An 11,812-nucleotide genomic window follows, 5' to 3' on the forward strand; every position below is an offset into this window, starting at 1 on the left:
GCAGACTCATCGAGTTAGACAGCACGGAAACTGACCTTTGGCTCAACATGTCTGTGCTGACCAAATTTCCTGAACTAAACTCGTCCCACTTGCCTGCATTTGGCCCAAAGCCCTCTAAACCTTTTCTGTCTATGCTGTTGTCTGAATGTCTTTTAAATGTTGTAATTGTACTCACCTCTACCACTTCCTCTGGCAGCTCGTTCCATGATTCAATTCAGTGGGCTGAATGGCTTCTTTCTGCACTGTAGGGATTCTATGATTCTATGAATATTGCAAGTCTGACAAAGCTCCACTGGACAGTTTGTTGACAGAATGGAGGAGAATGGAACTGGAGCAATTACATTAGTGAGGCAGTTGGTAATGTGACAGGAGATAGGGAGCAGGAGATGAGTGCCTACTAAATTGACAGGATGTGACTGGTGGTGTCCTCTAGAGATCTGTCCTGAGACCATTCAGTGAACGGGTTGGATCAAGCAAAATAGATCCATATATCCAAGTTTTTCCAACAATGTTAAGTTCATTGTCACTGTGTTGGGACGGTAAGCCACAAGGGGGCACATTGATGGATTCAGTGAGAGACAGAGCTCTCGCCAATCAGGGTCAATGTGGAGATAATGGGAACTGCAGATGCTGGAGAATCCAAGATAACAAAATGTGAGGCTGGATGAACACAGCAGGCCAAGCAGCATCACAGGAGCACAAAAGCTGACGTTTCAGGCCTAGACCCTTCATCAGAGGGCTCTCTGATGAAGGGTCTAGGCCCAAAACGTCAGCTTTTGTGCTCCTGAGATGCTGCTTGGCCTGCTGTGTTCATCCAGCCTCACATTTTGTTATCCAGGGTCAATGTGGAGATGTGTAGCAATTTTGGGAATACTGTGGATACCTGCTCCATCCTTTCCTCACTTTGATATGAATGGAAAGCTGCCAGACTTTGAGATTATGACAGAGTACAGCACTGGGGTCGCTCTGACTGATAAATATGAAACTGCAGGCAGAGATGTTTATTGGTACAAGGCACTTTGCAGTTAGTCTTACTATTGACTTTCACCCAGACCATGTCCAGAGCTTGCTTGTGAATGGGTCACATCTAGAGCAAGGCAACATTTAGACCCTCAGATTTCTCAGTAATGCATCGACCTTTCATTGCCTTTGATCAAGCCCAGCTGATATTGTGGAAGATTTAATAATTTTGCCAAGTTCACAGAAAACTCATTTGACCATTTTGTGAAACAGTACAAAGAAATTTTTATGTTCAGACCGCTGTGCAAATTTAGCAGGAAGTGTTGATAGAAACTCTGTCTCTCACAAATTACTCTGTGCTAGAGAGGCCAGACTTGCAGTTTAACTGTCCCTGTGTCAGAGCTGAGAGTTTCCAATTCTGAAATTTGTTGATGTATTACAAGAACTGATAAACTAATGTGTAATTTTCAGAAGGCAGTCATTGTGTCGTAGTTGGGAGGTTAAGCCCTGGCTGTGCGCAACTTCATGTTACGTCAGTGGAATATGTCTCCCTCAACTGTTTATCCTTGGTTTCACATCATCATTCCACAGATTTGACGTCAGCGGGTGAATGTTGTTTCTGGGGCCTCTGGACACAGCCAGATGTGTCTATGTGTGGAATACACATATTGAACAACAAGCCATGATAGTCAGGTTGGAACTAAACTGGGCTGTCTTACACGAACCTAATACAGAGAACGCTGGAGAAGCTCAGAAGACTTGACAGCATCTGTGGAGAGCAAAACTGAGTTAACATTTCTAGTTTGTGTTCTGATGGAAGATCATACTGGACTCGAAACAATTCTGCTTTCTGCCCAAAGGTGCCACCACACCTGCTGAGTTTCTGCAGCAATCTCTGACATTTGGTTCAGATGTCCAGCGTGTGTGAAGCATTTTGCCTCTATTTTACACGCTGAGGGGCTGACTTATTGACATTTTACAGGTGCTGACTGTTTTGGAAAATAATGGTGGGGTCACAGAAAGGAGTCCTGCTTATGAGATGGATTCTTTCAACAGGACCATTCCCAGTAATGTTCTCTACACTGTCCGTGTCATTTGATTGATAAATGTACTGCTGTGTTGTAATTCTGTTCTGTGTCCTCACATTGCTTCATTATACATTTTGCTGGTGTTCTCTTTTATTTCACTCTGCCAGGATAGATATGATTGTGGGTCCCCCACCCCCTTCAACTCCCCGGCATAAGAAGTTAAAGGGAATCCTCACCACTTCCAAAGATTCAATCCAATACTCTCCTAGGTTAGGACTAAAAATCGACAGAATGCTTACTTTGTCTCACTCAAGAGTTATTATTTACGCAGCCAACCCCCTTCTTCAGGCACAGATCTGTAAAAAAAGAGCTTAAATTAAAATTCACTCTCAGTTTCTTCAAAAGGATTTGATTCAAGTTCAGGTGAAAATTTCCTCAGCACTTGAAGTTCTTACCCGAAGGGTACAGATGAGAGGGTAAGTGCTAAATAAAGTGGTCGATGAAGGGGTTTAGCTGTCAGTGTTTGTATCGCACTATGTAAACTGGTGAAAGCTTTTTGATTTCCTTTGAATGACTGGGAATGCTTGTGATTCTAATGGCAGGAAATGGGCAAGAAAACAGCATCTTTTGCGCTTTGGGTTTGAAATTGCTGCTTGTTATTTGCATGGAAGCATGGGACACGTGAGGCATGGATGCATTCTGAGGCAAAGGGCAACATGAGGTGTGACAGGCTCACTTTCATTCAAATAAAAAACAGACAATGCAACACACTGTGGCTTTGATTGGGCAAATGACGGACAACCAAATTTATCATTGAACAGAAACCCAACAAAGACTTTGGACGAGGAAAGCAGCAGAGACATTCCCTGCGGAGAGAGAAGCAGAGTGCGCTATCACTGAGTCTCCACCAACTGCACAACCCTGTACCGGGACAGCTTCTCTGGAATGAGGGGCTTCAGCTATTTTTCTTGTGAGTCTTAAAGTTCTCACATGAAAAGAAAGTGTTAGAATAAAACTCAATGCGTTAGGCAACATCCATGCAGAGACAGTTAACAGTTTCAGCAGAGGATTTTTAGATTTCCAGAACCCACTGTATTCTGCCTCTAGGTTAGTGTCCAACATTCTCATCCTTATTTTCCGATCCCTTCATAGCTTCCAGCCTATCACAACCTTGTGAGAACTCTGCACTCCTCCAATTTGGTGCTAAGCTCTGGAACTCTGGCTCCAGATTTCTCCTCCTCATCTCCTTAAAGGTATTGCTCAGATTCTACCGATCCTAATATTGCTGTCTTCGGCTCAGTCTCTATCTAATTCCCGAGAAGCACTTTGAGAAGTTTTACAGCAACTGATGCGCTATATCAATGCAAGTTATTTTCTTTCCTGTCACAACATTGGTGACTGATATAAAGTTTTTTTTCACTGCAGTAAAGTATTCTGAAAACAGAAATGTTCTCAGACACAAAATGACACAAAAGGAGGTATTTGGAAGATGACCAAAACCTTGAGCAAAAGGATGGGCTTTAAGGAGAAATTTAGTGTAGAAAAGGGGCTCAAAGAGGTGTAAATGAGGGAATCCAACAGCATGGGATCTTGAAAGCTAAAGTCACAAATGAAATGAAAAAAGAGTGGAGACTCTAGAGAGTGATTGAAACAATTCAGAAATCTTTTAGTGGTGCACAACTGGAAGGATGTTAGAGAGAGTAGGAGTGGTGAGGCCAGGTCCTATCTATTTGTTGATCCAGATAAAACCATTGACCAATGGTTCTAGCAGGGTGCCCCTAGTCTTACTGCAACATAACACACTGTGATGGCTTTTTATTTGTCATTGGAAAGGCCTGATTTCTAAATGGATAACTTTCCTTGACTCACATTTTAGTTCCTCGCCTAATTAGATTTGATTTATTGTCATGCATATCTAAGTATAGTGAAAAGCTTTATTTGTAAGCAGTACAGGCAGATCACAGTAACCAATGACATGCGGAGCATTAGGGTGAAGAAAGCTTGGACAAAGTTAGACATACAGGTTGCAGCATGCTGATTTGTAGAGCCACTGCAAAGAACATGCTCAGCAAGGAGCACCTATTTCCCATTTTAAGCAAAGCCATCGTCTTTCTCTGCATTGATAGATCGTTGGAATTTACACACCACAGCCACCTCTGGGGATCTGAGTTCAAGTCTAGTCCAAATTATAGAATGAAGGAAACAAAAAAATGCGCTGGAGAAACTCAACAGGTCTGACAGCATCTGTGGAGAAAGCAACAAAGTTTGGGTTCAATGTGACTCTTCTATGGAACTCATAGAAGATCTCATTTTATCAGCTTTGGGACTTAGCTCCTCTGCAAGAGCTTATCTATGAACCAGTAAGAGTGGGAACTGACTGGATGTCTTACAGACAAGCCAGAGATCACCAGTTGATTTGAAGACGCGGGTTCAAACTGCTCTGTGGTGGCTAGGAAGCTCAATGCAAATTAACTAAATAAATAAAACAGGAATAAGGAAATTGGTCTCATAAATGATAATGCTGAAGCTACCAGACAGTCATAAAATCCATCTGTTTGCTACCATTTCTGAGGGAAGGACCTCTGCTGGCCTTACCCTGCCTGGGATTCTTTGTGACTCCAGACCCACAGCAATGCAGTCTGAGCAGCCCTCAGGAATACTCTTGTAAACCACTGAGTGAGATTCACCTGCCACCACTTCACCACGGGCAATGACTAATGGCTTTCTCAATGACATCTAAATCCTGTGAAAAATTAAGAAAAAGAAATTGGAACCGAGTTTCTGATTGACCCAACTCCTACCAGGCCCCAAAGGTAGCTGGTTTGCAAAATGGAAACTATCAGCCAGGCCGTAGTTCTGCAGTTTGTGTGGACGGTCAGCAATTAGCAATAGTGGAGGCGGCTCGAAGCTGCCCCATAGCTTCAGTTCCTAGGTTCCCTCGTTGGAAAAAGGATTCAGCACCCGAACATTGTAACGTTGACAGATGTCCAAGCTGCTCTCCATCGGCCCCTCCAACTGAGGATAGATCCTATGACCAGAAGACATGGGAGCAGAACTAGGCCATTCAGCCCATCTAGCCTATTCCACCATTCAGTGAGATCATGGCTGATCTGATCACTGTCAGCTTCAGTCTTTTGCCTTTCTCCTATAACCTTTGATTCCCTCACTGATTAAAAATCTACCTCAGTCTTGAATATTCTAAATAAGCCAATCTCAACAGCTTTCTGCAATAAATAATTCTACTCATTTACTACCAACTGGGAGAAGAAATTCTTCCTTATCTCTATCTTAAATAGGCGACTCTTTACGCTGAGACTCTGGTCTAAGGGTTCCCCACCAGGGGAAACAGCCTCCTTAACTGACCCTTTCAAGTCCCCGCAGAATCTTCTATGTTTCAACAAGGTCAACATGCAACTCCAATCAGAGAAGGTCCAACTTCAGAGGAATTTGTGCACAGAAATTGATATTATTCAGTTGTTCTCCCTGATGAGAAATATGATGATGACCCTGGATATAAAACCTTGGCTGGATACACGGTTGATTCAAATTATGATTGCTGGATTCCATGGGTGCCTCCCGATATGAAGAGCATCATTTTCCTCTCTCGGTGATCACCCCTTGCTTGTGTATGGATATCCATTCTGAATCCACACAAATGCCAAGGCAGATGATGAGTCCATTGAGTGCTAGCCTTTGCCCAGCTTGAAAACATCACCTTCCTTTTAGAGACACGTGCTGTTCCTTATCGAATCCTCCAACCCCAGCCTTTCACTGCTTTGTGTGTGTATGCAACTTCCTTTGCAGACTGTTGTTGTGAGCCATGTACATGTTATTGGCATGACTGATGTATGTGTGTATGGAGCGCATCTCAGTAATGCCTGCCTAATAACTGTTGAGTTATATTTTAGGAACTGACTCCACCGTTTCCTCCCCACTCCTCGCCACTTAATGAGAAAAGACAAATTCCAACCCTTCCCTTCCCCAGAAAGAAATCTAATGGTACCTTGAGAGAAACTTTCCCCTTGAAGAGTTCTGATCATCTTTGTCCAATGGCCTTGCATTTTCCAATTTGCTCACACTAACACCTGGACTGACAATCGGGCTGGACTCTGTATGTGAAAGGCAGAGTTACTGTCTACCCTATTACCTCAGGTATCTGTTTACCTTCCATGGTAGAGTCGACCAGATTGTTGGCCGAGGCCCCCAGCTCCAGGAGAAGGACCGCACCAAGATCCCAGCAGAGCCTGAGGTTCCCGAAGACCTGAGTATGATGGGACGTCTTGGGAAAATGGAAAGACAGGTAATGATTGATCTTAGGGATCATGGGGAGCTTTGCAATAACACATTAATGACTTGGGAGCTGAAATGTTGCTCCACAAACCAAGCATGCGATAAAGCAGGATTGTATAAAATTTACAAAATGGTAATGGGTATTTTCTAAGGGGCCTAGGCAGCACGGTGGCCCAGTGTTTAGCACTGCTGCCTCACAGCACTGGAGACCTGGGTTCGATTCCAGCCTCATGTAGCTGTCTGTGTAGAATTTGTACATTCTCCCCGTGTCTGCATGGGTTTGCTCAAGGTGCTCCAGTTTCCTCCCATATCTCAAGGATGTATAGGTTAGGTGGATTGGCCATGCTCAATTGCCCAAAGTGTGTATGGACATACAGGCTAGTGGATTAGCCATGGGAAATGCAGGACTACAGGGATAGGGCGGGAGAGATGTTCTTCAGGGTGTCGGTATGGACTGAATTGCCTGCTTGCACACTGTAAGGGTTCTACTATTTGGTTACAGTGTGTAGAAATTCCTAAATATTCTGGAAGGACCAAAGAATGATGATCTGCTTGGATCCAGGACATCAAGACTGACAGAGATAATGGGAACTGCAGATGCTGGAGAATTCCAAGATAATAAAATGTGAGGCTGGATGAACACAGCAGGCCAAGCAGCATCTCAGGAGCACAAAAGCTGACGTTTCGGGCCTAGACCCTTCATCAGAGAGGGGGATGGGGTGAGGGAACTGGAATAAATAGGGAGAGAGAGGGAGGCGGACCGAAGATGGAGAGTAAAGAAGATAGGTGGAGAGAGTGTAGGTGGGGAGGTAGGGAGGGGATAGGTCAGTCCAGGGAAGACGGACAGGTCAAGGAGGTGGGATGAGGTTAGTAGGTAGCTGGGGGTGTGGCTTGGGGTGGGAGGAAGGGATGCGTGAGAGGAAGAACCGGTTAGGGAGGCAGAGACAGGCTGGGCTGGTTTTGGGATGCAGTGGGTGGGGGGGAAGAGCTGGGCTGGTTGTGTGGTGCAGTGGGGGGAGGGGACGAACTGGGCTGGTTTAGGGATGCAGTAGGGGAAGGGGAGATTTTGAAACTGGTGAAGTCCACATTGATACCATTGGGCTGCAGGGTTCCCAGGCGGAATATGAGTTGCTGTTCCTGCAACCTTCGGGTGGCATCATTGTGGCACTGCAGGAGGCCCATGATGGACATGTCATCTAGAGAATGGGACGGGGAGTGGAAATGGTTTGCAACTGGGAGGTGCAGTTGTTCGTTGCGAACTGAGCGGAGGTGTTCTGCAAAGCGGTCCCCAAGCCTCCGCTTGGTTTCCCCAATGTAGAGGAAGCCGCACCGGGTACAGTGGATGCAGTATACCACATTGACAGATGTGCAGGTGAACCTCTGCTTAATGTGGAATGTCATCTTGGGGCCTGGGATGGGGGTGAGGGAGGAGGTGTGGGGACAAGTGTAGCATTTCCTGCGGTTGCAGGGGAAGGTGCCGGGTGTGGTGGGGTTGGAGGGCAGTGTGGAGCGAACAAGGGAGTCACGGAGAGAGTGGTCTCTCTGGAAAGCTGACAGGGGAGGGGATGGAAAAATGTCTTGGGTGGTGGGGTCGGATTGTAAATGGCGGAAGTGTCGGAGGATAATGCGCCCCTACCAACCTCCGGATACAACGCATTATCCTCCGACACTTCCGCCATTTACAATCCGACCCCACCACCCAAGACATTTTTCCATCCCGTCCCCTGTCAGCTTTCCGGAGAGACCACTCTCTCCGTGACTCCCTTGTTCGCTCCACACTGCCCCCCAACCCCACCACACCCGGCACCTTCCCCTGCAACCGCAGGAAATGCTACACTTGCCCCCACACCTCCTCCCTCACCCCCATCCCAGGCCCCAAGATGACATTCCACATTAAGCAGAGGTTCACCTGCACATCTGCCAATGTGGTATACTGCATCCACTGTACCCGATGCGGCTTCCTCTACATTGGGGAAACCAAGCGGAGGCTTGGGGACCGCTTTGCAGAACACCTCCGCTCAGTTCGCAACAAACAACTGCACCTCCCAGTCGCAAACCATTTCCACTCCCCCCCCCCATTCTCTAGATGACATGTCCATCATGGGCCTCCTGCAGTGCCATAATGATGCCACCCGAAGGTTGCAGGAACAGCAACTCATATTCCGCCTGGGAACCCTGCAGCCTAATGGTATCAATGTGGACTTCACCAGTTTCAAAATCTTCCCTTCCCCCACCGCATCCCTACACCAGCCCAGTTCGTCGCCTCCCCCCACTGCACCACACAACCAGCCCAGCTATTCCCCTCCACCCACTGCATCCCAAAACCAGTCCAACCTGTCTCTGCCTCCATAACCTGTTCTTCCTCTCACCCATCCCTTCCTCCCACCCCAAGCCGCACCCCCATCTACCCACTAACCTCATCCCACCTCCTTGACCTGTCCGTCTTCCCTGGACTGACCTATCCCCTCCCTACCTCCCCACCTATACTCTCTCCACCTATCTTCTTTACTCTCCATCTTCGGTCCGCCTCCCCCTCTCTCCCTATTTATTCCAGAACCCTCACCCCATCCCCCTCTCTGATGAAGGGTCTAGGCCCGAAACGTCAGCTTTTGTGCTCCTGAGATGCTGCTGGGCCTGCTGTGTTCATCCAGCCTCACATTTTATCATCAAGACTGACATGTAGGGATTTGGAGAGTGATGCACCCAGGAGCTAGTACAAATTTCCGGTTGAATTTTAACTGAATTAAGGAATTCCTGCTCTGAAGGCGAGAGTGAGTCCTCAGCACTGGCTTGAGTTTGAAGTTAAACAGAAGCATGGGGAAATATAGCACAAGGGCTGCCACTCTCAGGCTAGGTACCAGGTATAAAGAGGCGATTGCCATATACCTTCATTGTGCCCGTGTTAGAGATGGTGGGACTACTAGGTTCTAGTTGCCTGGGGGTAGAGTCTAGGTGACCCTGGTGGAACGGCCATGCACCTCCACCTGTTTCAAGATCAAGCTCAATCCCTGTTGGAAGGATCCCAGTAGCAAACCCGCAATGATCCTATCCACAACCATGTACAACTGGAATTCCATTTATCTGCTCCCACCCACTTGAATTGGACGTGGAGTAGGATCCAGTACAGTCTATTAATTCAACAAAGACACAAATTGTTTTCCAGGGGAAATCACCGTCGTTACGACTACCATTAGAGAAGTAGTATTAGACAAACTAATGGGGCTAAAGGCAGATACATCCCCAGCCCTGATGGCCTCCATCTAGGATCCTAAAAGAAGTAGCTACAGAATTATTGAATGCGTTGGTTATAATTTTCCAAAAATTGTTACATTCTGAGGGGAAAACTGATAATGTCACATCCCTAATCAAAAACCAGGTAATTACAGGCCAATTAGCCTAACACTTACTGTTGGAAAAGTATTGGAACCAATTATATAGGAAGTTATAGGAGCAGCTTTGGAAAAATGTAATCTAATCAAGCAAAGTCAGTATTGCTTTGTGAAATGGAAATGGTGTCTGATTACTTCATAAGAGATTTTTGAGGATGTCTCAACTAGAATAGATAGAGGGGAGCCAATAGATGTGCTGTATTGAGACTTCCAGAAAGTGTTGAATGAGGTACCTTACAAAAGGTTGTGATAAAATAAGAGCCCATGGTGTTGGTGGAGTATATTAGCATGGATAGAGAATTGGCTCTTTGTCAGGAAACAGTGAGGGGGGCTAAGGGGTTCTTTGTCAGGTTGGCTGTGACTTGTGGGTTTTACAGGGATCAGTGCTGGGACCGCAATTGTTTACCATATATGTTAATGACTAGGAGGAAGGAAGTGAATGTACTGGAACCAAAATTGCAGATAATACAAAAATACACAGAAAGGCAGGTTTTGAGAGGGATATAAACAGTTTCTAGATAGATATTGATCGGTTAAGTAAGTGGGCATAAAGGTGGAAAGTGGTGTATAATATGGGAAAATGTGAAGTTGTTTATTTTGCCAGGGAGACCAAAATGACAGAATATTATTTAAACTGAGAGTAACTCCGAAAAGCTTCCAACACAAAAGAACTGGGTTGGGGAGGGATAAGCTTGTGCTCAAAACACAAAAATCTAGCACACAGATGCAACAGATAATGAGGAACATTGGCCCTTATTTCAAGGGGGGGAGCTGGGGTATTAGAGTAGGGAGGTCTTACAGCGATTGTACAGTGTGCTGATGAAACCAGATCTGGAGTACTGTGAGCCGTTTTGGTCCCTTTATTTAAGGAGAGATATCATTCCATTGGAAACAGTTCAGAGAAGGTTCACTGGGATGATCCCTGGTACAAAGGGATTGTCTTTTGAGCAAACATTAAACAGGTTTAGACTCTGATCCCTGGAATTTAGAAGAATGGGAGGTGATCTCATTGAACCATATCAGATTCTTAAGGGGCTTGACAGAGAAAATACTGAATGGATGTTTCCCCTCGTGGGAGAGTCTAGGATAAAGGGTATAGTTTCAGAATATAGGGATACCAACTTAAGACTGAGGTAAGGAGGAAATTCCTCTTTCAGTCAATGCAACTCCTAGCCATAGAGAGCTGCAGGAACAGAATCGTTATACATACTTGGTGGTGAGAGAGCTATGTTCTTGATCAGTCAGGGAGTGAAGGGTTATGGGGAAAGGGCAGGAAAGTGGATGTGAGGAATGTTGGATCAGCCATGAACCTGTTGAATGGTGGTGCAGGATTAAGGGGCTAACGGGCACACTTCTTCTAGTCTTAAGGTAAAATTGCTTTGTAAAATAATTTTTTACGTGTTTTTTTGTGGATCAAAGCTTTTACAATCAGGCTCAGGGAGCATGACAATCTTCAGGGATGCACAAATTAACCAGGAAACCATTTTGACCTCTGCCCTATTTTGAGGTTTCACACTGTGTCTATTGGTGGGTTTTGGATTTGCAATTGTTAAGGTTGATTTGCATGGCTCACCTTTGGTTAATTTCACAGGCTTGAGGAATGGATTAGTTTCAGAGTGCATTGAAATCAGCAATCTATAAACAACAGGAATGTAATTTTTACCCACAGATGGAAAATAGACAATAGTAAATCAATAGTGTGCTTTCCAGCAAGCCGAGCAGCATCAGAGGAGCAGGAAAACTGACGTTTCGGGCCTAGACCCTTCCACTTTGCCCAATTTACTTTGTCATTAACTTTAGTCAGTCAAGGTCTGAAAGAGTTCTTCACTCAGTGCCACCCCAGTAATGAAGGACAAAATTATGCTGAGTGAAGGTTTTTCCAGTGACCAACTCTTGCTGTGACAGTCCTATTTGTTGGAGCTTAATGGGAGAATTGGAAACAATTGATTAGTGGATTCTGCTCTGCATGGAGCTGTCAACAGTTTTAACTCAAAGGGAGCTCATGGAGAAATAATTTGGTAGATGGAGGATTATTAGCTGAAGGTTTCCTGTGTGAAGTTGCCAAAAGATAGGAGACTACAAGAAAGAGAGGTTCTGCCCTAAGGTCATTCTGTTTAAGTTAAAATGCTCCATGATTGTGGGATC

The 11,812-nt window shown here is 45.4% G+C and overlaps 1 protein-coding gene across 5 annotated transcripts in view; it reads left to right on the forward strand.

Moving 5' to 3' along the window:
- LOC125461558 (potassium voltage-gated channel subfamily KQT member 2) overlaps nucleotides 1–11,812 on the forward strand; it is a 283,167-nt gene that overhangs the window by 228,803 nt on the left and 42,552 nt on the right. For 3 of the 5 annotated variants that reach the window (XM_059652710.1, XM_059652708.1, XM_059652709.1), the window contains one exon: nucleotides 6,165–6,288. In XM_059652710.1, the coding sequence (XP_059508693.1) occupies nucleotides 6,165–6,288 (124 nt within the window). Of the gene's footprint in view, nucleotides 1–1,551; nucleotides 2,021–2,155; nucleotides 2,258–6,164; nucleotides 6,289–11,812 lie in introns of those variants that run through there. The other 2 variants (XM_059652713.1, XM_059652711.1) reach the window with 2 other exon arrangements.

Source organism: Stegostoma tigrinum, chromosome 19 (assembly GCF_030684315.1).
Source record: "Stegostoma tigrinum isolate sSteTig4 chromosome 19, sSteTig4.hap1, whole genome shotgun sequence".
Taxonomy (NCBI): Eukaryota; Metazoa; Chordata; class Chondrichthyes; order Orectolobiformes; family Stegostomatidae; genus Stegostoma; species Stegostoma tigrinum.